The sequence below is a fragment of the Oryx dammah genome, unplaced genomic scaffold (genome assembly GCF_014754425.2).
Source record: "Oryx dammah isolate SB20612 unplaced genomic scaffold, SCBI_Odam_1.1 HiC_scaffold_29, whole genome shotgun sequence".
In the NCBI taxonomy this organism is placed as follows: Eukaryota; Metazoa; Chordata; class Mammalia; order Artiodactyla; family Bovidae; genus Oryx; species Oryx dammah.
The window spans coordinates 61,408,459-61,435,850 of NW_024070213.1; the positions used below are offsets into that span (position 1 = coordinate 61,408,459).

Below are 27,392 nucleotides of genomic sequence, written 5' to 3' on the forward strand. Positions count from 1 at the left end.
GGACGTGGGGCTGGCAGTGGAGTGGGTGACTCTGGCCTGCAGGATGGGAAGCTATACTGGTGCGACGCCCGGACGGACAAAATCGAGCGAATCGACCTGGAGACAGGCGAGGACCGCGAGGTAGTGCTGTCCAGCAACAACATGGACATGTTCTCAGTGTCCGTGTTTGAGGAGTTCATCTACTGGAGTGACAGGTGGGCCTCTGTCCTGGCCTTCCCCTGGGCCATCGTCCCCTCCCGCTCAGCCCCAGCTGACAACCTGCTCATGGCCCCTCGCCTCCCCACAGGACTCATGCCAACGGCTCCATCAAGCGCGGGAGCAAGGACAATGCCACCGATTCGGTGCCCCTGCGAACAGGCATCGGTGTCCAGCTCAAAGACATCAAAGTCTTCAACCGGGACCGGCAGAAAGGCGAGGCTGGGGCTCTGGGCTGGGCAAGAGAGGGCCTGGGGAAGAAGTTAGACCGCAGGGCAACTTCCAGGAGAGCACGATGAGAGAGACCCAGGGGTGGTGAGGAGAGGCTGAAGGGCTTGAGTGCCAGGGCCTGGAGGGTTGTCTGAAGTGGGGACGTGGAGGCAGAGCAGGGCGCCAACCAGAGTTTCCACCTCAGCTGAGAGGACAGGGGCAGCCAGCTGGCCCTGCCCATCGTGACCTCTGCCTTCCCCGTGGCTGCCCCCCCCCCCAGGAACCAATGTGTGTGCGGTGGACAACGGCGGGTGCCAGCAGCTGTGCCTGTACCGAGGCAACGGGCAGCGGGCCTGCGCCTGCGCCCACGGGATGCTGGCTGAGGACGGGGCGTCATGTCGCGAGTATGCGGGCTACCTGCTCTACTCAGAGCGCACCATCCTCAAGAGCGTGCACCTCTCCGACGAGCGCAACCTTAACGCGCCGGTGCAGCCCTTCGAGGACCCCGAGCACATGAAGAACGTCATCGCCCTGGCCTTCGACTACCGAGCGGGCACCTCCCCGGGCACCCCCAACCGCATCTTCTTCAGCGACATCCACTTTGGGAACATCCAGCAGATCAATGACGACGGCTCGGGCAGGACCACCATCGTGGAGAGTGAGCCCAGACTTCCTTTCTTCCCAGGAATTGGGGGGCGGGGAGGGTTGGCCCAGACTCAGGGCAGGGACGCCATGGACACTGGCCAACCCAGCCCTGCCCCGGATCTGAATTCCACCTGCCTTGGCGTCCCTGACAAACAGCCAGTGAATCCCATTGCATGTTACTGAAAGTCTCTCTCGTTGGAGTCAGAGTTGGTCCCCTCCGGTCCTCGTTCTGCCCTCAAGGTAGACAGAATAAGCGAAAGCTTGCCTCTGTATATCTGGTTACTCATAGAACAGGCTGCAGAGACCGGGTGGGTTCAACCCCAGACACAGGATTTCAGTCACTTGGGCAAGTTTTCTGTGCTCTCACAGCCTCAGATTGCTCATCTGGCAAAGAGCAGGATGATCTGAGACATCAGGTGGGAGGCCCTAGAGCTTCACTCCCGGACAGCCTGTATGCTCCTGGGGAAGTTCTGTTCTGTTCTGCTAGTCTTCTCTGCTCTGGGCTGGATGCCCCGGGCCCTTTGCCTCATTCACTTGTTCATACATTTGTCATTCCTGTCCGTAAAGACCTGCCAAGCACGTTACTAGGTGCTAGGTATACCGTGGTGATAAACACAGAGCTGTCCTTTCAATCTCCTTGCCATTTTCTGCCTCCCAGAGTCCCGTCCCCACGTCTGTCTGAAAATGTAGTGTCCGAAGCTGAACTCGATACTCTGTAATCGTAGCTTATCTGGAGAGCCTGGCAGAGCTGTCATCTTCTCCGGGCTATTGTTCGGGCTACAATAGTTCTATTAATGCAGCCTTCTGGCAACCACATCACCAGACATCTTGAAGCCGCTGAAACCCCTGAGTCTGTCTCTCTTAAGCTAAGTTCTGCTGCGTCTCTCTCATCACGCTCTCAGTTCTTTAACCTGAGCTTCAGGTGTCTACCAGTCAATCCAGTTCAGGGTCTAGAAGTTGGAGACTCCCCAGTACAGCCCACGTGGGAGCTGATTTACTGAAATCCAGTTTGCACCCAACTTGGCAGAACTCTGGCTCCAGGAGGTGTAACCGCAGCATTAAGCCAAATCTAGTCAGTGGTGGGGAGACACCGGAAGAAGGGTTAGGGGATGGACCGCATCGTTTGGGTGCAGGAGGGCCTGGGGGCGCTGAGGGCCGCCCCCCACACACACTCCCCAGCTCCCGCACTTCCCCCATATGCAGGCAAGTGGGTGCCCCTGTGCTCTGCTCTCTGGCCCTGTCCTGGCCCTGTCCTGATCCATCGCTGCTCCTGTCTCCCCGCAGACGTGGGCTCTGTGGAAGGCCTGGCCTATCACCGGGGCTGGGACACACTCTACTGGACAAGCTACACCACATCCACCATCACCCGCCACACAGTGGATCAGACCCGCCCAGGGGCCTTTGAGCGTGAGACGGTCATCACCATGTCTGGAGACGATCACCCCAGGGCCTTTGTGCTGGACGAGTGCCAGAAGTGAGTGGGAGCCCAGGGTGTGGGGACAGGTGGGCACAGCGGGGCAGAAACTGCCCCCAGACAGATTGGGGCAGGGGATGCAGGAGAGGGAAGGTCTGGCTCTAACCTGAGCTTAGCCACTTTCTTGCTGTGATACCTGGGACTAGCCGCGAGACCTCTCTGAACTTCGGTTTCTTCATCTGTAATATAAAGACAGTACCATCTCAGACACCTCATCAAGGAGAGAGTGAGAGGCCTCTGGCGGGCTCTCTGGCTTGATGATTAACTGAATCTCTGGATTCATTCATCAGAGGGCCATGCTCAAGGCACACAGCACGTCCTCTGTATTTCTTGGTCTCCAAGTTTCAAGCAAAGTTTGTTCACCAAACATCTGTTGTGTGGAAGCCTTGAGCTGGGCCTGTTCCAGCCACCTAACTGGGGAGAGAACTCACTGGTGGGAAATGGGTGACGGCACAGGGCCGGGTGTGATGACGGAGAGGCATCACAGGGGCGGTGGGTTGGCACAAGGCCTGCAAGTGGAAAAACCAGAGAAGGGCAGCCTGGGTAGGGCAGAGCTTTGAGCAAGAGTGGGAGGAGGGAGGGCTCCAGGCAGGGGAGGAGCCTGAGCCCAGCCCAGTTGAGTCTCTGTGGGTTGGGGGGCATGCAAGGGGGCAGAGGGCATAGGCCTGAGGAAGCACAGGAGGCTGAGCTAAGGTTGCAGATGGAGAATTTGGGAGGAAGTCCCCTGGGTGGTGCACACCCCCAGCCTCCATCCACTCCACCCTCTTGCAGGGGCAGCCCCGCCCCCACCATCACCTTGGCACTCTTGGCCCACATATGAGCAAACCATTTTGCCCCTGAATTCTGCAGCTCTTGGAATGTTTTCCTAAAGTTTTACTAGGAAACTAAGGGACAAACAAAACTCCAAAGCAGCTACTTAGAAACAGTGAGTGCACTGAACCTAGATTCCTTACCCCAATGTAACTCACACCCGGCCCTAGCCTGGCCCCTGCCTGGCCTGCTGATCAGCTCGAGGGCCCTTCCCGCCTCAGTCCTGTCCTGCGTGTACACGGCTTATGACAGAGACCCCGTCTTCCCTGCCGTGACCCTTGGCAACTTCACCTGCCTGAGGCTGGTCTCAGGGCTCATCCGTCCTGGGCCTGGAGCCTCCACAGAAGGGCCATGCTCTGACCCCTGCCTGCCTCCCATCTTCGATGCAGAGCCCACCAAGTTTCTTTGCTGTGAGCCCAGGGGATGAAGCCCTCCATTCAACAAGTGGCTTTTTTGTTGGTTTTAATTTTTATTTGGCTCCGCCAGGTCTTAGTTGCAGCACACAGGACCTTTGATTTTTGTTGCAACACTCAGGATCTTTTTTTCTTTAGTTGCAGCATACGGGATCTAGTTCCCTGACCAGGGATTGAACCTAGGCCTCCTGCCTGGGGAACACAGAGTCTTAGCCACTGGACTGTCAGGGAAGTCCCAGCAAATGGTTTTTGACAACCAGTGATGTGCTGAGGATCCAGCAGGGAGGGTCAGCCGCGCGCCGCTGGCGTTTTGATGTCTGTTCTAATGAGGCCGCAGGGAGCTCCACAACTGGGTGACGAGGACCTGAGCCAGGCTGGAAATCAGGGAACGTGTCCTCAAGAAGGCAGTGTGTGAGCCAGGTCTGCAAGATAGCAGGGTGAACTGAAGCCAGGCGGAGCACAGCAGAAAGGGCTGAACTGTGTGGGAGAGGCCCTCCCTTGGCCAAAAAGAGCGAGTGCGTTGGAGGAGCGTGTGGGAGCCAGCGTGGACCCAGATGAAGGGGGCGGGGCCTCTCCCGGTCAGGTGACCGGAGTCCTGGGAGCGCTGATCAGTCGGCCACGTGCAGCAGTTTGTCGTGACAAGAGGGAAGCACTTCCCAGCATGAAGTGAGCCAGACTGTACTTGAGGGTGTAGGCGTCCCTGGTGGGAAGGAAGATGACTCTAACAACTGCCCTGGGACACCCGTTTTCTCTGGGGGAGGCCAGCGGGAGACGCCTCCATCCACTCCCATCCTGATTCCAAGAACCAGAACCCCGCCCCTTCCCCTGAAAGGAGAGGAGGCTTTTCAAACCAGAGCCTGATGGGCTCAGGAGCAGTCAGTCTCCCTAATGAAAAGCCTTTTACCTGAGCATAGTGGCAGGGTGGAGACACTTGGGGTGGGGGGATTGTTACAAAGAGTGGAGAGGTTTGAGGAGACAAGTCTGGCTGCCGAGGATAGCTCTCCAGCCAGAACAGACCAGGGGTGAGGGACACAGGCCTGGGGTGGACGGAGCAGAGAGCAGGTCCTGTGAGGGAACTGAAAGGGTCTAGATTTGGTGGTGTTCAGTGGCTCAGTCGTGTCTGACTCTTTGTGACCCGACCCCCCGCCCCCCATGGACTGCAGCACGCCAGGCTTCCCTGTCCTTCACTATCTCCTGGAGTTTGTTCAAGCTCATGTCCACTGAGTCGGTGATGCCATCCAACCATCTCATCCTCTGTGGACCCCCTTCTCCTCCTGCCTTCAATCTTTCCCAGCATCAGGGTCTTTTCCAATGAGTCAGCTCTTTGCATCAGGTGACCAAAGTATTGGAGTTTCAGCTTCAACATCAGTCCTGCCAGTGAATATTCAAGACTGATTTCCTTTAGGATTAACTGGTTTGATTTCCTTGCAATTCAAGTGGCTTTGATGTAGCTCCTGCTAAGTTGCTTCAGTCATGTCCGACTCTTTGCGACCCCGTGGACTGTAGCTTGGGGAGAGATAGATTCCCCTGTCCATGGGATTCTCCAGGCAAGAATACTGGAGTGGGTTGCCATGCCCTCCTCCAGAGAATCTTCCTGACCCAGGGATCGAACCTGGGTCTCTTGTGTCTGCTGCACTGGCAGGCAGGTTCTTTACTACTAGCGCCTCCTGGGAAGCCCTGGTGTAGCTCGGTGCTTCTCAAACTCCAGGGTGGGTGAGGGTGGCCTGGGGAGCACTAGAAGGTCTGGTTCCTCAGTCTCCCTCCTTCCTAACTGAATGTGAATCTGGAACAAAGATCTAGGAATCCCCATCCACTGCAGGTGGTCAGAGGACCACAGTGTCACACCCAGTGTAGTGCCTGACCAGGACTGAGGTCTTCCACACCCATCTCTAGGACCTTACCACCACCACCACCACTACCCAAGAGAAGCACAGCATGGCTGGCCATTCCCACCACCTCCTATACTGAGAGAAACCGAGGCTCAGAGGGGCCAAGAGAAAAAGGAAAAAGGAGAGGCCAAGAGGCATGTTCAAGGTCAGAGCTAGTAAGCGGCAGAGCTGGGACTCAGATCCCAAATGTATACAGGCCTTAAATTATGGAGAAGGTGGTTCTCAGGAACTTGGTGGTAAAACCCATGTGTCCCCAGGACCTGGGACACACTGAACACCCAAGGGTCTTCAGGATGCCAGGAGAAGAGAAAAACGAAGAAAAAAAAAATAGAAAATCCTCACACAGCACACACGACTGTCGTTTAATCCTTAAATCACTCCACTAATACTACCAGTCATTCCTATTTTATAGAGAGGAGAAAGGAGTTACAGAGGGGTTAAGTAGCTTGCTAAGGTCCCTAGCAGCCAGGATCAGAATCCCAGAGCCCACTGTCTCAGTGAAGGCAAGTGTAGACACAGAAGCACTTGTACATGTGTGCACACGCACACTAATACTGTCAGTGTAGCCGTCCTTCCCGGGCACCGGGGCTATGTTGGCTTTGGTGGCCTGAGGCTGCCTGGGGCCTAGTTCACATGCTGGTGGACCTCTGGGTCTGGCTTGTCTGCACGCCCTGGCCTGGGGTCACTGCGGCTGGCTCCTTGGCTTTGGGTCCTGATCTCCGTGGCCTCTCTCCCCGCAGCCTGATGTTCTGGACCAACTGGAACGAGCAGCACCCCAGCATCATGCGGGCAGCCCTGTCAGGGGCCAACGTCCTGACTCTCATCGAGAAAGACATCCGCACCCCCAACGGCCTGGCCATCGACCACCGAGCTGAGAAGCTCTACTTCTCCGACGCCACCCTGGACAAGATTGAGCGGTGCGAGTATGACGGCTCCCATCGCTACGTGAGTCTCCAGGGCACGCGGGATGGGCAGCAGGAGGGGCCCAGCGCCGGGAGACTGCTGGGCAGCCAGGGAGGACACTGCCCAGGTGCAGAGCAGGAGAAAGGGAGGCCCCCGGTGGAGCGGGAAGAGCCGGGAGGACGGTGAGGCGTCCTGACCTTGCCACTTAGCATCATCGACCTTCCCGGTTTGGCTTCCTCAGCAGCTGAATGAGGGAGGTGATCGCAGTCCTCTGCAGACCCTCCCCTTGTGTAACTGTGTCTAGGGAGCCAGGCCGCTGCTCCCCAGGGCAGCTGCAGCGGGTGGAGGCAGGGGCAAGAGCCATACCTCTGACAATGCTGAGGGTGTCTCCGCAGGTCATCCTGAAGTCGGAGCCGGTCCACCCCTTTGGGTTGGCCGTGTACGGGGAACACATCTTCTGGACTGACTGGGTGCGGCGGGCCGTGCAGCGGGCCAACAAGTATGTGGGCAGCGACATGAAGCTGCTGCGTGTGGACATCCCCCAGCAGCCCATGGGCATCATCGCCGTGGCCAATGACACCAACAGCTGTGAGTGGGGCCACTGCCACCAGCCTTGCCCACCTGCCCACTGTGCCAGCATGCACACACATACATACACACACGTACGCAACTAGACCCATCCACATCTCTAGACACACCCAGCCCATGGTGTAGTCATTCCTCCCACACAGAACCACATAGACCCACTGGAACCCGACCCTGCACCCATCCCAGGCACTGCCTGCTCCACCGTCTGCGTGCGTGGGCACAGACATGGTCCCACACTGGCTTGACACCGAGGGTCCTCCACACAGATCTGCAGTTTTCTCAGCCTCTCACACACTCTTCACACATGCCCTGGGTCCCCCGCCACATACATGACCTCAGGGCTCCTTAGATTTCAGTCTCCCCAGTGTACAGCTCAGAATGCCAGTCACCCCACCTAAGAGCACACACATCCTCAAGCTCAGGCCTACCCTGAATGCTCCTACCCGGCCTTCCCATAGCAGCCCCCAGGCCAGCTGTGAGCCACTGTGTCACAGGCGGTGCCGGGAAGCTCAGCGGAGCTGGCTGGTTGGGGGTGGGGGTGCCCCGTGTATGCACAGGGGAGGACACCCTTGGCCCACTCTCCTCCACCCCTGCCTCAGGCGAGCTCTCTCCCTGCCGCATCAACAACGGGGGCTGCCAGGACCTGTGTCTGCTCACGCACCAAGGCCACGTCAACTGCTCCTGCCGTGGGGGCCGTATCCTCCAGGACGACTTCACCTGCCAGGGTGAGAGAGGGACCAGGGCACTGCGTGGGGGCCCTGGGCACAGATGGGAACCATCTCACCCCAGACGCTCCAACAGCCCAGCCCCCACCAACAACCCAGCCCCCCAAAGCCTCAGTTCCTGGCGGGGAGAGGGGGTCCAGGTGCTCAGGCCCCGGCTCAGGAAGCTCCTCACCTCTCTCCCCAGCGGTGAATTCCTCTTGCCGTGCACAAGACGAGTTCGAGTGTGCCAACGGCGAGTGCATCAATTTTGGCCTGACGTGCGACGGCGTCTCCCACTGCAAGGACAAGTCTGACGAGAAGCCGTCCTACTGCAGTAAGGGCCCCTACCCGTACCCCCAGGCCGCCACCTTCTGAGTCACCAGCCTCAGTCCCCACTGGGTGGGGCGTGGGAGTGAGAGGAGCAAAGCCCCCACCCTCCCTGCATCCCCGAGAGAAAGTGGGGAGCTTGTGAAGGGGAGAGCCACCGTGAGACCCATGCCAGGCCCGAAGCAGGGTCTCATCAGAGGCAGCCCCCAGCCGCTGCTCACCACGGCCTGCTCCCACCTGCAGACACCCGCCGCTGCAAGAAGACCTTCCGCCAGTGCAACAATGGGCGCTGTGTGTCCAACATGCTGTGGTGCAACGGGGCGGACGACTGCGGGGACGGCTCCGATGAGATTCCGTGCAACAGTGAGTGGGGCCCAGGCCGGGCCTCAGACCCTCCCCACCCCCAGCAGCCCCGCCCCAGCCCCGCCCTCGCTGAGCTTTGGTCCCCAGGTCCCAAGGATTCTGGTTCAGGGTACGGTATGGTGGCCCCGGGCAGGCACTCTGGGCCGGGAGGTCTGGCCTGGGCCGGCCTGGCCCCCACGGGGAGGCCCCTGGCTGATGGCACTGGGCGGGCACTGTTGTAGAGACAGCCTGTGGCGTGGGCGAGTTCCGCTGCCGGGACGGCACCTGCATTGGGAACTCCAGCCGCTGCAACCAGTTTGTGGACTGCGAGGACGCCTCGGATGAGACGAACTGCAGTGAGCGACGCCCCCTCCCTGCCCTCTGGCCCCAGCTCCTTTCTGCCTTCCCTCTGGGACCCCAGGGCAGCTTCAGTCCCCTCCCAGCCCACCGCAGCCCTGGGCTCCCCTGGGACTCAAGGAGGGGCAGGGATGGAATGCATGGACAGGCCACGTCCACCGAAAGACATGGCTCAACTTTCTAAAACACGTGAAGGCGCCGTGCGGGCCAGCAGCTCTGCGGGGAGGGTGTTGTGGGGGGAACCGGTGCCACCCCTCCTCCCGCCCCTGCCAGGTGCCACTGACTGCAGCAGCTACTTCCGCCTGGGGGTGAAAGGCGTGCGCTTCCAGCCCTGTGAGCGGACCTCCCTCTGCTACGCACCCAGCTGGGTGTGCGACGGCGCCAACGACTGCGGGGACTATAGCGACGAGCGCGACTGCCCAGGTCCGGCCGGTGGGCAGGTGTGCGGTGGGCGGTGGACCCCTGAGGTGGCCGTGCCCTCACGCCTGCCTCGCCCCCAGGTGTGAAGCGCCCCAGGTGCCCCCTGAACTACTTTGCCTGCCCCAGCGGCCGCTGCATCCCCATGAGCTGGACGTGTGACAAGGAGGATGACTGTGAACACGGCGAGGACGAGACCCACTGCAGTGAGTGACCACAGACCCACTCCCGAGCCTGGCACCCAGAGGACCCACGGGGGATGGGGCTTCACCGTCCCACTAAGATCCTGTGCGGACCCCGCCCTCTTGACACCTTCACAGGAAATGCCCTCCTTTGAGCGATGCACCCGGGGCCTCCCACCCAGACCCTCAGGCTCTGAGAGGGGACCGTCTCTCCATTCCTGCTGAGTCCCCCTAGCGGGTACCATGACTGTCTCCCCCACCCATCTTGGGGCACCTATCTGCAGCCCCTATCCCTTCCCGATCTAACTGTGACCTCTGTCCGACTGCCCCAGATAAGTTCTGCTCCGAGGCCCAGTTTGAGTGCCAGAACCATCGCTGCATCTCCAAGCAGTGGCTGTGCGACGGCAGCGACGACTGCGGGGACGGCTCGGATGAGGCGGCTCACTGTGGTGAGGCGGCTCACTGTGGTGAGGCGGGGGCAGGGGGCTGCGGTCAGGTTGGGGAGGTGGCCTTGGAAGAGACAGCCTCTCCCCCGACAACAACAAACCCCACCAAGTGACAGCAGAGCAGCAGAGATGTCTCTCCAGCTGCCCGGCCCGGCTCTGCCTGCTCCTGCGTCTCTCAGTGTCTCCCTGTTCCCTCCACAGAAGGCAAAACGTGCGGCCCCAACTCCTTCTCCTGCCCTGGCACCCACGTGTGCGTCCCCGAGCGCTGGCTCTGTGACGGGGACAAGGACTGTGCTGACGGCGCTGATGAGAGTGTCGCGGCAGGCTGCTGTGAGTGGCGAGGCCCCGAGGAGTGGGGCGGTCTGTACTGTGCAGAAGGGGAAACCAAGGTCACAGGGAGGAAGGGGTCACTCAGGCAGCAGTGGCAGAGCTCTATCCTCAGTCCAGGTGCGCAGATGTCCTGTCCAGTGCTCTGCCCACCGTGCTGCTCACACCACGGGAAGGTCAGGGAGTGACACTCAGCAGCAGATGGGTGGGTGCTGAGGGGCTGTGCCTGCCTCTGTCCACAGTGTACAACAGCACCTGTGATGACCGCGAGTTCATGTGTCAGAACCGCCAGTGCATCCCCAAGCACTTCATGTGCGACCACGACCGTGACTGCGCTGACGGCTCTGATGAGTCCCCCGAGTGTGGTGAGCCCAGGGCCGCGGCGGGAGGGGCCCCTGCTCTCAGTGCACAGGCCACCAGCCTCACCTGCCCCCTCCAACCGCAGAGTACCCAACCTGCGGCCCCAACGAGTTCCGCTGCGCCAATGGGCGCTGCCTGAGCTCCCGCCAGTGGGAGTGCGACGGTGAAAACGACTGCCACGACCAGAGTGATGAAGCCCCCAAGAACCCGCACTGCACCAGCCCAGGTGGGCCCCCAGCGTGGCTCCCTCCCTGCCCTCGGCCCCCGGCCCCAGCCCCCAGGCGGCCGGGACCCAGCTGACTCGCCCCCTCCACCTCACCCCCCAGAGCACAAGTGCAACGCCTCCTCGCAGTTCCTGTGCAACAGCGGGCGGTGCGTGGCTGAGGCACTGCTTTGCAACGGCCAGGACGACTGTGGCGATGGCTCAGACGAGCGGGGCTGCCACGTCAACGAGTGTCTCAGCCACAAGCTCAGTGGCTGCAGCCAGGACTGCGAGGACCTCAAGATCGGCTTCAAGGTATGCTGGGTGGGAGCCTCTGTACCCCAAGCCTGGCTGGGACTCCTTTCTCTGCCCTTCATTCATATGTTCATCCGACAAAGGCAATTTCAGCCCCTGTCCTGCCAGGCAGCATTCTAGGCTCTGGGGATACAGCGTTGAGCACAGCAGAAATCTCTCCTAGTCGGGTTCTGGTCGGTGTGGAAGATAGCGCTGGCAGGCTTTGCTGGCAGATGAAGTCGGGGGGTGAGAGGAGGAGGGGCGTGTGGATGTCAGGCAAGGCCCAGACGCACAGGCCCGCGGTTCAAGGGAGAGGCCAGACTGGAGAGGGAGTCTGGGGGCCGTCACCATAGAGACAGCATTTAAGTCAGGTGTCTGGAGAAGACCCTCATGGGGGCGAGTGGAGGTGGAAAGAGGGCGGTCTGAGGCCTGAGCCCTGTGCATAGCCACACTGAGGGTGGTGAGGTGAGTGGAGAGGGGAGCAGCAGGGGAGCCTGAGCAGGGCCAGCTGCCAGGGCAGGAGGACAGCCAAGGGAAGAAAGTGTTGGAGGAAGAGGTACCCAGCTGTCAAATGATGCCCACGGATCACATAAGACAAGGCCTGAGCATTGAGCTGGGGATGCAGAGACATGGCGGTCACTGGGGACTCAAACCAGTGGCCGCGTAGGAGCGAGAGCTGGATGGCTGGCGTGGGCCAGCTCAGTGCTTCCTCTTACGGGCAGGCCTCCGTGCTGCCTGCTTCCTCAACTTCCTTGTGCCAGCCAGCCACCCAGGGTGAAGGGAGCCAGAGGGGCCCCTTAGTCTCAGGGTGAGAGGTCTGCAGTCCCTGGGGCAGCCCAGCCCCCTGCCCATGCCCACCCCAGGCCCCCGTGCCCACAGTGCCGCTGCCGCCCCGGCTTCCGCCTGAAGGACGATGGCCGGACATGCGCCGACGTGGATGAGTGCAGCACCACATTCCCCTGCAGCCAGCGCTGCATCAACACCCATGGCAGCTACAAGTGTTTGTGCGTGGAGGGCTACGCGCCCCGCGGCGGCGACCCCCACAGCTGCAAGGCCGTGACCGGTGAGACGGGGGTTTGGGGTGTGCAGCTGGCCCAGGCCACTGGGGGTAGTGGTGGGAGGACCGGGTGCCAGAATGCACCCTGGCCAGCAGCTGAGCCAGCATCCTCTGTCTCCAGACGAGGAGCCGTTTCTGATATTCGCCAACCGGTACTACCTGCGCAAGCTCAACCTGGACGGCTCCAACTACACGCTGCTCAAGCAGGTGCCAGACCCGCCCTCCTCAGCCCGCCGTCCAGCCCCGTGCTCTCCGCGCTCAGACCCGGGGCCATCCTCCCTGCCCACCAGAGCAGCCTTCCATATGCTGACTCTCTGGTCATCCCTCTGCTCATCCCCCAAACGTAGGGCCTCAACAACGCTGTTGCCTTGGACTTCGACTACCGGGAGCAGATGATCTACTGGACGGACGTGACGACCCAGGGCAGCATGATTCGTAGGATGCACCTGAATGGGACTGGCGTGCAGGTGAGGCTGGGGCCGGGAGCCGGCGCTGCGCTGCCCGAGGCCCTCCGCCTCAAGGCCATCTCTGCTCCTCCGCACTGAGCCTCTGCACGACTCCGCTCGCCTCGCTTCTCTCCCCTCTGAGCCCAGCGAGCGGCAGGGTCTAAGAGACTCCTCTCTCTCCCTTCCCCTAATTAGCAGTGAGTTCTCCTTAGTCTGACCTCCCCTACACCTGTGCTCCCAGACTCTGTGGGGTTGGAGTGTGGTCTCTCTCATCTAGAGACCCATCTCCTGGAGCCCAGGCTGACACCATGTCCAAGGCTGGGCCTTTTCCGTCCACTGTCCTCCCAGAGAGGCTGAGAGTCCTGGCCCATGTCACCCAGGGCCCTTCCTTCCCTGCCCACAGGTGTTGCACCGGACGGGCCTCAGCAACCCCGATGGGCTGGCTGTGGATTGGGTCGGTGGCAACCTGTACTGGTGTGACAAAGGCCGGGACACCATCGAAGTGTCCAAGCTCAATGGGGCCTATCGCACAGTGTTGGTCAGCTCCGGCCTCCGTGAGCCCCGGGCGCTGGTGGTGGACGTGCAGAATGGGTATGTGGGCAAGGAGGGTCAGGGAGGTCTGAGAGCAGCTGGTATAGTTGGGCACCCAGGTCCAGCCTCCCTGCAGGCTCCTGGTGGGACCAGTCATGGGATCTCTCCTGCCTCACTGCCCACCGGCCCGCCAGGTACCTCTACTGGACAGACTGGGGAGACCACTCACTGATCGGACGCATTGGCATGGACGGGTCCAGCCGCAGTGTCATTGTGGACACCAAGATCACGTGGCCCAACGGCCTGACGCTGGACTACGTCACCGAGCGCATCTACTGGGCCGATGCCCGTGAGGATTACATTGAGTTTGCCAGCCTAGACGGCTCCAACCGTCACGTCGGTCAGTGTGCCAGTGAATCTACCCCGGCATAGCCAACCTGTTGGGGACGGGGGTTCTAAAACTTCAGGGGATCAGACCTCTGGGGCAAGAGTAGGCTTAAAAGCCAGAGGGCTTGGCCTGAGGACACCATCCACCAAGGGTCTGGGGGTTCAAAGCACCACACGGTACCCCCAGAACCCACCTAGGCACGAGGCCACCACTAGCTCCCTGAGGACAGCGAGAGACAGGCGCCTTCCCAGGCACAGTTCCAGATGATGGGCCCTGCAGAAGGTGCGGGGGACTGGGGCTGGGGTATGCAGCATGCCCCCACTTCCCGACAGGGAACAATGGAGAATACAGGGGCAGGACCCTGCCATTAGACGGGCCTGGAGTTGAGTTTCAGCTCTGCCATTCACTTGCTATATGACCAGGGGCTGCAGCAGGGCTATGCCTACCTCACAGGGTTGCTGTGGGGTTGAGGGCCCAGTAGGGAAGGCGTCTCATGCTGCCCAGTGCTGACCAGTGGCCCGGGCCTGACCGCCACGCCCTGTGGCCCCCCGCAGTGCTAAGCCAGGACATCCCGCACATCTTTGCGCTGACCCTGTTTGAGGACTATGTCTACTGGACCGACTGGGAGACAAAATCCATCAACCGAGCCCACAAGACCACGGGCGCCAACAAGACGCTCCTGATCAGCACACTGCACCGGCCCATGGACCTACACGTCTTCCACGCCCTGCGCCAGCCTGACGGTAAGCAGCTGGGGCCTGAGAGCTGGCCACCGGCCAGCCAGGAATGAGGGGCCCTGGGGTGAGATGGGGCCCCACTGTCTCAGCAGGGGTTGCTACCCTAGTCCTTCCCCAGCACTGACTGAGCAGTGCCTGTAGACACCCGGTGATCTGGGGGGCGGTAGACAGGCTATGGTCTGGTTCTCAGGAGTTATAGCCCACCTGGGTCCAGCCCTGGATCTTGTAGCAGCGAGGCCCCAAGGCCATCCAGCAGAGCAAGTCTAAGAGGGGAAACCCCCAAGGCCAGGCCCCGAAGGCAGACAGGCCGGAGCTGAGGGAGGCCTAGCCTGACCCTGAAACCTCAAGAGAGTCCTCTCCTATCTCTGGCTTCAGCTCCCCTCTGAAAGAGCAGGGTTTGGACCTACCCCACCTCTGCCCAGGACAGATGGGCTGGGCAGCCTTTGAGAGACCAGAAAAAGTGTTCCCAGTGAGCACTGCCCTCACCCCGCCAGTGGCTGGCAGCCGGGGGAGCAGTGGCCCATAATCTGGGTCCGTTTGCCACCCTTTAACTCCGTTTCCCCCGGCAGTGCCCAACCACCCTTGCAAGGTCAACAACGGCGGCTGCAGCAACCTCTGCCTGCTATCCCCCGGAGGCGGGCACAAGTGTGCCTGTCCTACCAACTTCTACCTGGGCGGCGATGGGCGCAACTGTGTGTCCAACTGCACAGCCAGCCAGGTGAGGCTCGTCCCCAGACCCCACTCACCAGTACCCCACTCCTTCTCGGACCCCACCGCCCGCTCGAATGTCCTCACGCATCTGGTTTTCCCACGCTAACACCCCCACATTTCTTGCCTACCTCTTGTCTCCCCACAGCAATACTTTTATACCTGTCACCTCACACAGACACCCCCACACCCTAACCCTGGCCCCCTCCTCGCCAGTCCCCCCAGCCCCAAGCTCCACACAGACACCCCCCCGCCTGGCCTCCCTGCAGTCCCCAAATCCCAGCCTTCCATCCAGTTCACCCTGCCCCCAAGATACCTGACCCTGCTGCTTCTAGGAGACACACCAGCCCCTCAAAAGAAAATCTCCTGAGTTCCCCGACTCCTCCCCCACCAACCCCTCTCGCCCCCACCTGCCCTCCAGTTTGTGTGCAAGAACGACAAGTGCATCCCCTTCTGGTGGAAGTGTGACACGGAGGACGACTGCGGGGACCACTCGGACGAGCCCCCGGACTGTCGTGAGTGCCCGGGCAGGGTGGTGAGGGGGTCCTACACCAGGGCTCCCTGACTCCCGAGGCCCCAGGGGTCTGTGCTCACCCCACCCTCACCGTCCTGATGCTGAGCATCCCTTCCTGGCAGCCGAGTTCAAGTGCCGCCCAGGACAGTTCCAATGCTCAACCGGCATCTGCACGAACCCCGCCTTCATCTGTGATGGGGACAACGACTGCCAGGACAACAGTGATGAGGCCAACTGCGGTAAAGGGCCCTCCCTAGGATCTGGGGTTGGGTGTCTGAGCCCCCAGGGCAAGGGAGCTCGGCCTTGCTGCCTCTCCCTGCGGGAGAGGGGTCCCCACCCTGCCTGAGGCCTCCACCCACCATCAGTTACCCTCCCCTCCTCCCACCCCCACAGACATCCACGTCTGTTTGCCCAGTCAGTTCAAGTGCACCAACACCAACCGCTGTATCCCCGGCATCTTCCGCTGCAATGGACAGGACAACTGCGGAGATGGCGAGGACGAAAGGGACTGCCGTGAGTGCCCCGGGCGCTGGCAGGGGCGGGGGTGTTGGAGAGCCGGCATGGAAACACGGTTCACCTTGAAGTCCAGCCCCCGCTTCTTCTAGGGACCATGCCGTTCTTAAGTTATGCTATTAGATGAGCAACATGAATTATATGGGGTGTGACTCGGTTTGCTCATAAAATCATCGTGCACATCATAGAGATGTGCAGATCCCAAAGACAAAATCACCAAGATTAGAAATAAACTGTCTCTTCCTGCAAGAAATTGCTGGCAGGACCAGGACAAGGCCAGGGCTTGGGAGAGAGAGCAGCTGTGGGGAGAGGCGAAGCGGGCCGGCCCTCACTCTCTCCCCAACCCCACAGCCGAGGTGACCTGTGCCCCCAACCAGTTCCAATGTTCCATCACCAAGCGCTGCATCCCCCGGGTCTGGGTGTGCGACCGGGACAACGACTGTGTAGACGGCAGTGACGAGCCTGCCAACTGCAGTGAGTCTCCCAGAGCCCACCCTCCCTCCACAGGGCCTGCAGCTCCCGCCACCCCCGCAAGTGGCCCCCTCAGCGGCCACTCCCACCCAGCCCTCACCCTCACAGCACCTTTCTGAAAGGAGCCTTCCTCCTCACCCCGGCCACCCCCTTGCAGCCCAGATGACCTGCGGGGTGGACGAGTTCCGCTGCAAGGACTCGGGCCGCTGTATCCCGGCGCGCTGGAAGTGTGACGGCGAGGACGACTGCGGGGATGGCTCGGACGAGCCCAAAGAGGAGTGTGGTGAGCTTCCCCGAGCTTGCTCGGGAGAGGCGCCTGCTGGGGAGGGCAGGGGCTGCCCGCTGCCTGAGTCCCCTCACAGCCTGTGCCCACCATCTCCTAACTCCCCACCCCCACTGGCAGTGGACATGAGCTTGGGCAAACCCGGGAGCTGGGGAAGGACAGGGAAGCCTGGCGTGCTGCAGTCAATGGGGTCGCAGAGTCAGACACAACTCGGTGACTGAACTCCCACTGGCGCCTCATCAGCACACATCTGCCCACCATCTGGGATCTGTGGATCCCTCCCTAAAGCAGCTCCCCCAGCTCGTGTCCCCTCTGCCCCTGAAGTTCCCGTTGCCCCCACATCTCAGAACACGGCCTAGGCTGCCACTACTGACCTATATCAGGCTGGAACGCCCACTGGCCATCCTGACTGCACCTCCCGAGACCCTGAGGTCTGCCCCCTACCCTGTTCCTGACTGGCCCCCCAATCTTGCCTCTTCTAGATGAGCGCACCTGTGAGCCCTACCAGTTCCGCTGCAAGAACAACCGCTGCGTGCCAGGCCGCTGGCAGTGCGATTACGACAACGACTGCGGGGACAACTCCGACGAGGAGAGCTGCAGTATGTCCCTGCCCCATCCCCGCCCCCCGGCCCACAGGTGCCCTTCCCCGGGAGATCTCTGGCAGCCCCCTGCTCAGCACCTTCCCCCACCCATCGCCACCGGGCTGCACCAGGGCAGGTGGCCGCCTCCCGGGGCTGAGGGTCCGGCCCCTCCTGCCTCGGCCCCGCCCCCACTTCATGTTGTGTATTTGAGTTTGTGCCATTTCACCTCATCTCGTGTTTCTCTCCATTTCCACACTGTCCTCTCGGGGCTGCAGAGGTAGGTGCTTCTGACGTGCCCGTGCCCTGACACATCCCTGCCACTGCCCCAGAGCCCACCTGTCCCCGTGCTGTGCCAGCCCGTCATCCTTTACTGGCCTCTCCCTGAACCCTGGTGCTTGTCTTGGTGGTCTTGTCCCTCCCCATTCCTCCCCACACACAGTCTGTTCTGAGGGCAGGGCCAGGGACCCCATGCCCTCTCTCGTGTATCTGCCCCAGAGGGCTAAGTGTGAGTGTGCTCTGGGCCTGGCTGGTCCCAGGAGGGCAGCCAGTTGGCTTGCCCGGGATGGGTTGAGCATCTTGGTCATCATGCCAATCCACTGTGACTTTCAGGGGTGCAGGGATAAGGGACACTGCTCTGCAAGGGCTGGAGATGCTCTCGAGGCTGAGTCCCTATGCCCACCCTCCTGGGGCCTGTCTCTCCCTGTCCCTCCCCAGCCCCCCGGCCCTGCTCTGAGAGTGAGTTCTCCTGTGCCAATGGCCGCTGCATCGCTGGGCGCTGGAAATGCGATGGGGATCATGACTGTGCGGATGGCTCAGACGAGGTGGGCACGGAGACCAGATGGAGGGAGGGTTGGACTTAGAAGAGTCAGGTCTGATCAGGACACCTGCTCTCGTGCCCACAGAAAGACTGCACTCCCCGCTGTGACATGGACCAGTTCCAGTGCAAGAGTGGCCATTGCATCCCGCTGCGTTGGCGCTGTGATGCAGACGCAGACTGCATGGATGGCAGTGACGAGGAGGCCTGTGGCACTGGCGGTGAGCCCTCCCACCCCACAGTAACACTTAATCAAGGAGCCAGTTGAAATCCAGCAGAAACCTGAGGGCCGTGTCCATCCAGGCCCCACCCCACAAGTTCCAACATGGCTTAGTCGGCTGTCCTGAGAAGCCAAGTCCCTGCTCACTTGTCCTTTCCTGGAGCAGTGAGGCAGCACCTGCTGCTGGCCTGGGCTCGACAGTCCAGAGAGGGACATGGAGAGCCTGAGTGACGGAAGGTTGGAGCTTGGAGCAGTGAGGGCATCCTGGCTCTGGGCTGGTGGGCTGAGGCCAGAGACTGGAATCCAAGTCCCCTGACTCCCAGGCGAGGGGTCCTCCTCTGTACCTGCTACTGCATGACAGTGGGCCCTGGGCCCTGCCTCAACACCGGAAACAGGGCTCTCTGGACACTTCCCCAAAATGACCTCTTCTCCCCAAAATACCAGAGGAGGCAGTTCTGCCCAGCTACCTGGCTGGTGGCAGAAAATGAGGAAGCCTAGGTTCTATCCAGTAGTGGTTCCACTGCTTTCCTGGAGTGCCCTCTAGGTCTCGCCATGGAAGGAGGGGTCTGGCCACGAGACCCGGCCCCCAGTAACTGGGGGCTCAGAGCTCATTCTTTACTCTTTGCTCTCTCTGGCACCCAGTGCGGACCTGTCCCCTTGACGAATTCCAATGCAACAACACCCTGTGCAAGCCGCTGGCATGGAAATGCGACGGCGAGGACGACTGTGGGGACAACTCAGACGAGAACCCAGAAGAGTGCGGTGAGGCTCCAGGGTGGCTGCCCAGCTTCAAAGGGGGCGGGGTGGGGCGGGGCTCCAGACCGGGCGGGGCTCTCCTGCTCCCTGGAGGCCCTCAGCAGGGTGGGGGGACCCCCAGGCTGATTCTGACTCTGCCGCTGCAGCCAGATTCGTGTGTCCTCCAAACCGGCCCTTCCGTTGCAAGAACGACCGCGTCTGCCTATGGATCGGGCGCCAGTGCGACGGCACGGACAACTGCGGGGATGGGACGGATGAGGAGGACTGTGGTGAGCAGGGGGCCAGTGAGGGGGGTTCTGGGGGGCGCCTGGAGTGGGGATGCTGCACAAGCAGTGGGGGTGGCCCAAGTGGGAGCTGTGTCTGGTGAGTCGATTCAGGGAAAGGGGAGGATCCACTGCCGGGAGCCTGGAGGCCCTGTCTTGGCAGGAGAGAAACCCCTGGGTGAGGCATTGAAGCGGAGACTGGGAATCTGGACAGTTTAACCAACTTACCCTGAGGCTTGAGAGCCAGGCTTGGGGCCCCTCTACCTGTGACTGAGCCGGGCGTTCCTGTGGGAAGAGGGGGCAGGGTGGTAAGTACCAGGACCTGAAGCCCCGCCCTCCTCCAGAGCCACCCACAGCCCAGACCTCCCGCTGCAAAGACAGGAAGGCGTTTCTCTGCCGGAACCAGCGCTGCCTCTCCTCCTCTCTGCGCTGCAACATGTTCGATGACTGCGGGGACGGCTCTGACGAGGAGGACTGCAGCATGGGTGAGGGTGAGACCCACGTGCCGGCGTGGGCGGGGGCCGGGGGAACGCAGAGCCTAAGCCCAGGCCTAGACTCACTGTCTCCGCAGACCCCAAGCTGACCAGCTGCGCCACCAACGCCAGCATCTGCGGGGACGAGGCCCGCTGCGTGCGCACCGAGAAAGCCGCCTACTGTGCCTGCCGCACTGGCTTCCACACGGTGCCAGGCCAACCCGGATGCCAGGGTAGGAAGGGGGAGTCCAAGAGGCGGGCAGAAGCCCCCCGCTGCGAGACTCTCCCTGACCCGAGCGTGTAACCCCCAGACATCAACGAGTGCCTGCGCTTCGGCACCTGCTCGCAGCTCTGCAACAACACCAAGGGCGGCCACCTGTGCAGCTGCGCGCGCAACTTCATGAAGACGCACAACACCTGCAAGGCGGAAGGTAGGTTCTGAGAGAGGGCGGAGAGAGGGGCGGGACTTACAACGCCGGGATAGTAAATTAACCTGGGATGCGGTGTCTTCCTTTGGGCACCCTTGCCCAAGCCTGCAATTCCAGACCCACCGGCCAGCTTCCTGAACACGGCTGGCAGCCGTGCAGAGGCCAGAGGTCCTGGGGCGAGAGCATCACCACTCACACAGTCAAGAGTACCCCACCTGCATCTTCCCATTGTGTTTTTATCAGCTTTACTGAGGTATCAGTGACAAAACTGTCAGATATTTAGTGTGTGCAAGGTGATGATCTGATGTACATACACCTTGTGAAAGAATTCCCCCTATTGAGTTAATTAACACGTCCTTCATTCACATTTACTTTTTTTTTTTTTTTTTGGTGAGAACATGCTTTGATGCACACCTCACCTTCCTCATGCCTCTAGACAAAGACACCTCATATCCATGTACACACACCCGGGCACACACAACCCCAAATATGTCCAAGTGCACTCATCTGCCCATGCACACCTACACGCCTCCATGGCGGTGCTCATGCACGCCCACATGTGTGTGCACCTATGAGCAGATATCAGACATTATGGAGCAGAGAGCGTGGTGATGCCTGCAGAGGCCGTGAGGAGGCAGAGGTCCCTGAGGCTTGAGGAGGGGGGACAGCTTTCTGGAGTAGCAGGTCACCCTAGATCACCTCAGGAGAGGAGGAAGTTCAAGGACTCAGGCTGGAGCCCTTAAGCCTGGCACTGGGGTGGGATGAGCAGACGCTTCGGGCCATGTCAGATGGCTTGACTAGGAGAGAGACATTGTTACTGTGAAAGGGGTGGGACTGGGGAGGGAGCACAGCTTGCCCAGCTCTTTCCAGCACCAGGCCCGACAGCCCCCAGCCCTCACTTCCATCCCCGCCAACATCTGGACTCTTGTCCCTCCAGGCTCTGAGTATCAGGTCCTGTATATCGCTGACGACAATGAGATCCGCAGCCTGTTCCCCAGCCACCCCCATTCGGCTTACGAGCAGGCCTTCCAGGGTGACGAGAGCGTCCGCATCGATGCTATGGATGTCCACGTCAAGGCTGGCCGCGTCTACTGGACCAACTGGCACACAGGCACCATCTCCTACCGCAGCCTGCCCCCTGCTGCGCCTCCCACCACTTCCAATCGCCACCGGCGGCAGATTGACCGGGGCGTCACCCACCTCAATGTGAGCACCCAGCCTGGGGTGGGACCTACGTGGAGGCACAGACTGGGTGGGAAGTCTGCAAACAGCAGACAGTTCAGAGCAGAGTTTGCAGAGGACAGTGGCAGGGGCAAAGGCTGAGGCTGGCATGCGGGGTGACCTTCAGATGGCGTCATGAGGCATGAACAGCAGGCAGGCAGAGCAGCACCATCGTCAGTCAGTGGCGCTGCCACGTGGCAGCCAGAGGCTGCAGGGCACCGTGGGCACTTGGCCTTCAGCGTCAGAGCCCTGTTCAGTTCCTGAACATCACAGCTGGCACACCGGGTCCATGTTGCCAAGCTGTTGAGCCTCTTTGGGCCTCACTTTGTTCCTCCTTAACGCAGGGTAATGGTAACAGCAGGGACCGGGAGTGGGGGAATGGATAACGGGCAGCAAGGCCAAAGGCGGTAACCTCTGAACCTGTGACACCCCCCCATCCAGATTTCAGGGCTCAAGATGCCAAGGGGCATTGCCATTGACTGGGTGGCTGGGAATGTGTACTGGACCGACTCAGGCCGGGATGTGATCGAGGTTGCACAGATGAAGGGCGAGAACCGCAAGACGCTTATCTCCGGCATGATCGACGAGCCCCACGCCATTGTGGTGGACCCACTGAGAGGGTGCGCGAGGGTGCTGTGGGGAGGCATCTGGGCTGAGGCTAGGAAGCCCCTGGGATGGAGGTGGGTGCCCTGCCGCCAGCGTGGGTGTTTCCTCCCAGACTAGCCTGAGGTCAGTGTCCTCTGCAGGCCCCTGGGTCCTCCAGGCTGCGTCCAGCCCTGGCCCTCCCTGATGTCACCTGGGGTCATACTGGCTTGCCCAGCTGGGGCCTGGCTTCTGCTGGGCTGGCTGTCATGGGCAGCCAGGTTCTGGGCTTCTCCTCTGCTCCAGGGGGCAGCTCTGCCTACTGAACTGGGACCCGAGCAGCACATAGCAGTTTTAGAGATCTTTAACCTGGTCAGGGGTTGACTTCCCTTGACTCTCTATGGAGGGGATGGACAGAACACTCTCCTCTCTGTGTACCCGGCAGTCTCTGTGTTCCCCTTGAGTGACCTCCTCTGGGAACCTGCGTCCCACCCACACTCACTTCTTGTCCCTCCCCAGCACCATGTACTGGTCAGACTGGGGGAACCACCCCAAGATTGAAACAGCAGCAATGGATGGAACCCTTCGGGAGACGCTGGTTCAGGACAACATCCAATGGCCCACAGGTCCATGCTGCAGGGGCGGGGATGGGGGAGAGGTGGATTCGCTGAGCTCAGGGCCACACAAAAGTTGGGGAGGGGAGGGGGCTTGGACTGGGATGGGACAGAGGGGTTGTGGAGGCTTTTCCCAGAAAAGGTGACTGCACGTGACCATGGGGACAGGGTGGAGCCGTCCCAAACATGGACACCGTCCTGCTTGCTCCCCTGGGATGGGAAGGCCAGGCCCTCACAGGGCTCTCTGCTCCCCCAGGCCTGGCCGTGGATTATCACAATGAACGGCTTTACTGGGCAGATGCCAAGCTCTCAGTCATCGGTAGCATCCGGCTCAACGGCACGGACCCCATCGTGGCTGCTGACAGCAAACGAGGTCAGCCTCCACCAGCAGTCTTGCAGCCCTGACCTCAGGCCTCTGCCCTCCCCTCTGGGCCCAAGGCCTCACCGAGTGCCTGCCATCCTCCTCACCTGGCCCTCAGCAGTCCTGCAGTGCCTTTTGGGCCCCTCCCAACCAGTCACCCCCAGGACCAGTCCTGCAGGCCTGAGTCCACCCTGACCCTCTGGGCCCCTTTTACATTCATTCATTCTACCAATAGGTATTGAGCTGCGTGGAGGCGACATGGGTGATAATGGGAACTTAGCACACGTGGGGAGAGGAAGCAGAAGTCACTCTTGACCCCACAAGTCAGAGGCTGATGAGACCTGTTGCCAGTGGGAGGAATAGGTTGAGGGGCAGTGTGAACAGGATGTGTTCAGCTTGAGGTCCCCGAGAGCCTCGGGACCCAGTGACAGGAGAGTGTGACTAAGGTCTGAGTCCCCTCTGACTTCTCCCCAGGCCTGAGTCACCCCTTCAGCATTGATGTCTTCGAGGATTACATCTATGGCGTCACCTACATCAATAATCGTGTCTTCAAGATCCATAAGTTCGGACACAGCCCCTTGATCAACCTGACTGGGGGCCTGAGCCACGCCTCCGATGTGGTCCTGTACCACCAGCACAAGCAGCCTGAAGGTGGGCAGAGGGAAAGAGCCTAGGCCGGGGCGGGGAAGGCCCAGGGGTGCTGTCTTTAGGCTGCAGCCTCAGGTTTTGGTGGGCAGGGGAGGTTCTGGGTCACAGGACTCAGCCTTCTCCCACACTGCCCACCCCTGCAGTGACCAACCCCTGTGACCGCAAGAAGTGCGAGTGGCTCTGCCTGCTGAGCCCCAGTGGGCCCGTCTGCACCTGTCCCAATGGGAAGCGACTGGACAATGGCACCTGTGTGGCTGTGCCCTCGCCGACGCCCCCGCCGGACGGTATGCTTACGCCCCTCCTTGGCCCCTCATCCCTGCCCCAGAACCCTCCTCCCTACAGCCCCAGAATCCACCCCCTACGCCGGCTCTGCCCTTGACGACCCTTCCTGCAGCTCCTCGGCCTGGAACCTGTAACCTACAATGTTTCAACGGCGGCAGCTGCTTCCTCAACGCACGGAGGCAGCCTAAGTGTCGATGCCAGCCCCGTTACACAGGCGACAAGTGTGAGCTGGACCAGTGCTGGGAGCACTGTCGCAACGGCGGCACCTGCGCTGCCTCTCCCTCGGGTATGGCCTTTGGTTCTCCTGCCAGGACTCCTCCTGGCCCCTGGGCCCTGCTGCCCCCAAGCCGCCTCTGCCCTGCCTTACTTCACCTCTGCTGCCCTCCCACCTGCTGCCCCCAACCCCAGCGTTGCTGTCCTCTGCTGCCTGCCTCCCAGCCCTGTTCCCCTGCAGTAGGGCCAAGTGGTCAGTGGGCCACAGTCCTACTCACATGTCGTCTCCCACCAGGCATGCCCACGTGCCGGTGCCCCACAGGCTTCACGGGCCCCAAATGCACCCAGCAGGTGTGTGCAGGCTACTGTGCCAACAACAGCACCTGCACGGTCAACCAGGGCAACCAGCCCCAGTGCCGATGCCTGCCCGGCTTCCTGGGGGACCGCTGCCAGTACCGTGAGTGAGCCACCCCTGGGCCCCGGCCAGGAATGATGGAGGAGGGGGTGGGGGGGTGTGCGGGTCACAGGGGCTAGTTCTAGGGAAGGAGGCCATTCGCAGCTCAGCCAGCCTCAAGGTACCAGGGCTTCTCCCAGGGAGAGGTCAGCACACCCCTGCTGCCCCGAGGTAGTGAACCCTCTGGCATCGGGATTATTCAAGCAAAAGCAGTGCCCTGTTGGGATGCTCCGGGACATCTTTGTAACCCTGGAGCCTGTGACATGGAGACAGTGGGGGGCTCAGGAGGAGGTGGAAGTCACCCCAAAGGCCAGAGTCCCCCCACCACCTCTGGAGGACCCTCATGACAGTGGGGCTTGAGGCACCTCCTCTCCCATCCCCTGAACCACAGGACAGTGCTCTGGCTACTGTGAGAACTTCGGCACGTGCCAGATGGCCGCCGATGGCTCCCGCCAGTGCCGCTGCACCGCCTACTTTGAGGGGCCCAGGTGTGAGGTGAACAAGTGTAGCCGCTGTCTCGATGGGGCCTGTGTGGTCAACAAGCAGAGCGGGGATGTCACCTGCAAGTGAGTGGGGCCCACTCCCAGTCTGTCCCACCCTCCACCCACTCCCCACCAGCCTAACCCACCCTCCCAGCCCCTTGGACACCCTCCACCAGCCCCGCCCAGCCTCTGCCCTCCTCCCCGCAGCTGCTCCGATGGCCGGGTGGCCCCCAGCTGTCTGACCTGCGTTGGCCACTGCAGCAATGGCGGTTCCTGCACCATGAACAGCAAAATGATGCCTGAGTGCCAGTGAGTTGGGCCTGTGCCTCACCAAGGCCTAGATCAGCCTTCCCTCCCCCAAGTTTGGGCCAGACCAGCAGGAGCGTACAGTTCCTCCCAGTTTCCCTGGTGGATGGCATGCCCACTCAGCTCTGCCCCTCCCGTCTGCAGGTGCCCACCCCACATGGCGGGACCCCGATGTGAGGAGCAAGTGGTCGGCCAGCAGCAGCCTGGACGTAGGTGGCAGGGACGTGGGATGGAGGGCTTTGTGCCTCTGAGGGCTTTTGGACTCAGCTTCCCTCCTCTTCGCCTCTAGATATGGCCTCCATCCTAATTCCTCTGCTGTTGCTACTGCTGATGCTTCTGGTAGCTGGAGTGGTGTTCTGGTACAAGCGGCGAGTCCGAGGGTGAGTTGTGGGGAGTCTGGAAAATTAGGGCCACGAGGTTACTGCCCTAGTCCCACCCCCTCCTAGAATCCCTGCCCTCATGCTCCCACCGTCCCCCCCGATCCAGGGCTAAGGGCTTCCAGCACCAGCGGATGACCAACGGGGCCATGAACGTGGAGATCGGGAATCCCACCTATAAGATGTATGAAGGCGGGGAGCCTGATGATGTAGGGGGCCTACTGGATGCAGACTTCGCCCTGGACCCTGACAAGGTGGGCTGGGAGGGGGCTTCCAGGACAGGAACAGAGGGCTGTGGGTGGGGCAACCAAGTGTGTTGGGCTGGATGATGGAATGAATGGAGGTAGGTGGAAGGTACCTGAGCCCAATCTGAACCCTCTGTTGCCTTGCAGCCCACCAACTTCACCAACCCCGTGTATGCCACACTGTACATGGGCGGTCACGGCAGCCGCCACTCCCTGGCCAGCACGGACGAGAAGCGAGAACTCCTGGGCCGGGGCCCTGAGGACGAGATAGGGGACCCCTTGGCATAGGGTCCTACACCATCGGACTTCCCCAGAGAGCCTCCTGCCCCCGGCCAGAGAAGTCCTTCAAGGAGCCCCCCTCTTGCCCAGCCAACCCCTCCCCAGCCCTGCTGGGATGTATAAATGTAAAAAATGAAGGAATTACTTTTTATATGTGAGTGAGCAAGCGAGCAAGCGAGCACAGTATTATCTCTTTCCGTTCTCCTTCCTGCCTGCTCCTCAGCAACCCGCCCCCCATGCTGCCTTCCGGGAGCGGGGGAACAGGAAGGGGGCTCCTGCAAATTACAGGTATAAGGGAGCCCTGCCTCCCACCTTCCCACCAAAAACGCACCCCCACTGGGAGAGCTGGTGGTGCTGTGTCCCCCTCCCTGTACGAGACACTTTGTCAAGGCTCTCCCCTCTCACCACCCTCCCCCAACTCTGCCAGTCCCCTGAGGGCTGATTCTGGGATCCTGAGGAGGGTGAGTCCTTTGCTGCCCTTGTCTGGAAGATCTGGCTCTGGCTGAGGTAGGAAGGGAAGGATGGAGATTTTTAGTTCTTCTTGGGGGGAGGCCATCCCATGCCCCAGCCCCCACTCTAGGGGCACCTCTGAGATGGCCACGCTCAGCATCCCTCCCAGACAGGCCCTCCCCTTCTCCAGTGCCCCCACTGTGGCTCCCAGGGCTGGAGACTTTCTTTGGTAAACAGTCCCCCCAGGCTCCCCTCCCCTGGGGATGAGGAGGAAGTGGGGCACACCAAGGAAGGGCAAGCGGGCAGCCCCGTTTTGGGGACATGAACGTTTTAATAATTTTTGCTGAATTCCTTTACAACTAAATAACACAGATATTGTTATAAATAAAATTGTAAAAAAAAAAAAAAAAGCGTTTGTGTCTGAATGTGAAACTCTGGAGCTGACCTGTGCTTGCATGCTCCAGCCACCAGAGGGAGCCATGCTCTGTACTGGAGGAAGGCTGTAGCATCTGGTCTTCAGTGCCCTTCTGGCCTCCATCCCTGTCGGCTGGGCTGCGGCAAGGAAGCGGGTGGCATGGAACTTGACCAGAAAGACCTGCTTCTCCTGGCT

General features: G+C 61.0%; 1 protein-coding gene across 2 annotated transcripts in view; it reads left to right on the forward strand.

Moving 5' to 3' along the window:
* LRP1 (LDL receptor related protein 1) overlaps positions 1-27,192 on the forward strand; it is an 80,387-nt gene extending 53,195 nt beyond the window's left edge. Inside the window, exons 39-89 of one of the 2 annotated variants that reach the window (XM_040233012.1) lie at positions 43-194; positions 287-411; positions 686-1,063; positions 2,335-2,524; positions 6,377-6,581; positions 6,935-7,127; positions 7,727-7,852; positions 8,037-8,165; positions 8,402-8,521; positions 8,743-8,856; positions 9,131-9,280; positions 9,358-9,480; positions 9,789-9,905; positions 10,104-10,232; positions 10,472-10,594; positions 10,675-10,815; positions 10,916-11,106; positions 11,965-12,148; positions 12,264-12,349; positions 12,490-12,609; positions 12,992-13,179; positions 13,314-13,519; positions 14,062-14,250; positions 14,814-14,962; positions 15,374-15,467; positions 15,589-15,705; positions 15,860-15,979; positions 16,331-16,453; positions 16,608-16,733; positions 17,216-17,332; positions 18,029-18,135; positions 18,217-18,349; positions 18,991-19,110; positions 19,251-19,373; positions 19,712-19,858; positions 19,939-20,073; positions 20,152-20,271; positions 21,206-21,474; positions 21,931-22,109; positions 22,591-22,697; positions 22,942-23,058; positions 23,521-23,697; positions 23,838-23,978; positions 24,089-24,262; positions 24,485-24,646; positions 25,035-25,209; positions 25,333-25,434; positions 25,576-25,640; positions 25,721-25,811; positions 25,918-26,062; positions 26,201-27,192. In XM_040233012.1, the coding sequence (XP_040088946.1) occupies positions 43-194; positions 287-411; positions 686-1,063; positions 2,335-2,524; positions 6,377-6,581; positions 6,935-7,127; positions 7,727-7,852; positions 8,037-8,165; positions 8,402-8,521; positions 8,743-8,856; positions 9,131-9,280; positions 9,358-9,480; positions 9,789-9,905; positions 10,104-10,232; positions 10,472-10,594; positions 10,675-10,815; positions 10,916-11,106; positions 11,965-12,148; positions 12,264-12,349; positions 12,490-12,609; positions 12,992-13,179; positions 13,314-13,519; positions 14,062-14,250; positions 14,814-14,962; positions 15,374-15,467; positions 15,589-15,705; positions 15,860-15,979; positions 16,331-16,453; positions 16,608-16,733; positions 17,216-17,332; positions 18,029-18,135; positions 18,217-18,349; positions 18,991-19,110; positions 19,251-19,373; positions 19,712-19,858; positions 19,939-20,073; positions 20,152-20,271; positions 21,206-21,474; positions 21,931-22,109; positions 22,591-22,697; positions 22,942-23,058; positions 23,521-23,697; positions 23,838-23,978; positions 24,089-24,262; positions 24,485-24,646; positions 25,035-25,209; positions 25,333-25,434; positions 25,576-25,640; positions 25,721-25,811; positions 25,918-26,062; positions 26,201-26,341 (7,455 nt within the window). In that variant the 3' untranslated portion in view covers positions 26,342-27,192. The remainder of the gene's footprint in view (positions 1-42; positions 195-286; positions 412-685; positions 1,064-2,334; positions 2,525-6,376; positions 6,582-6,934; positions 7,128-7,726; positions 7,853-8,036; positions 8,166-8,401; positions 8,522-8,742; positions 8,857-9,130; positions 9,281-9,357; positions 9,481-9,788; positions 9,906-10,103; positions 10,233-10,471; positions 10,595-10,674; positions 10,816-10,915; positions 11,107-11,964; positions 12,149-12,263; positions 12,350-12,489; positions 12,610-12,991; positions 13,180-13,313; positions 13,520-14,061; positions 14,251-14,813; positions 14,963-15,373; positions 15,468-15,588; positions 15,706-15,859; positions 15,980-16,330; positions 16,454-16,607; positions 16,734-17,215; positions 17,333-18,028; positions 18,136-18,216; positions 18,350-18,990; positions 19,111-19,250; positions 19,374-19,711; positions 19,859-19,938; positions 20,074-20,151; positions 20,272-21,205; positions 21,475-21,930; positions 22,110-22,590; positions 22,698-22,941; positions 23,059-23,520; positions 23,698-23,837; positions 23,979-24,088; positions 24,263-24,484; positions 24,647-25,034; positions 25,210-25,332; positions 25,435-25,575; positions 25,641-25,720; positions 25,812-25,917; positions 26,063-26,200) is intronic. The other variant, XM_040233013.1, reaches the window with a different exon arrangement.
* Positions 27,193-27,392: the final 200 nt, after the last annotated feature.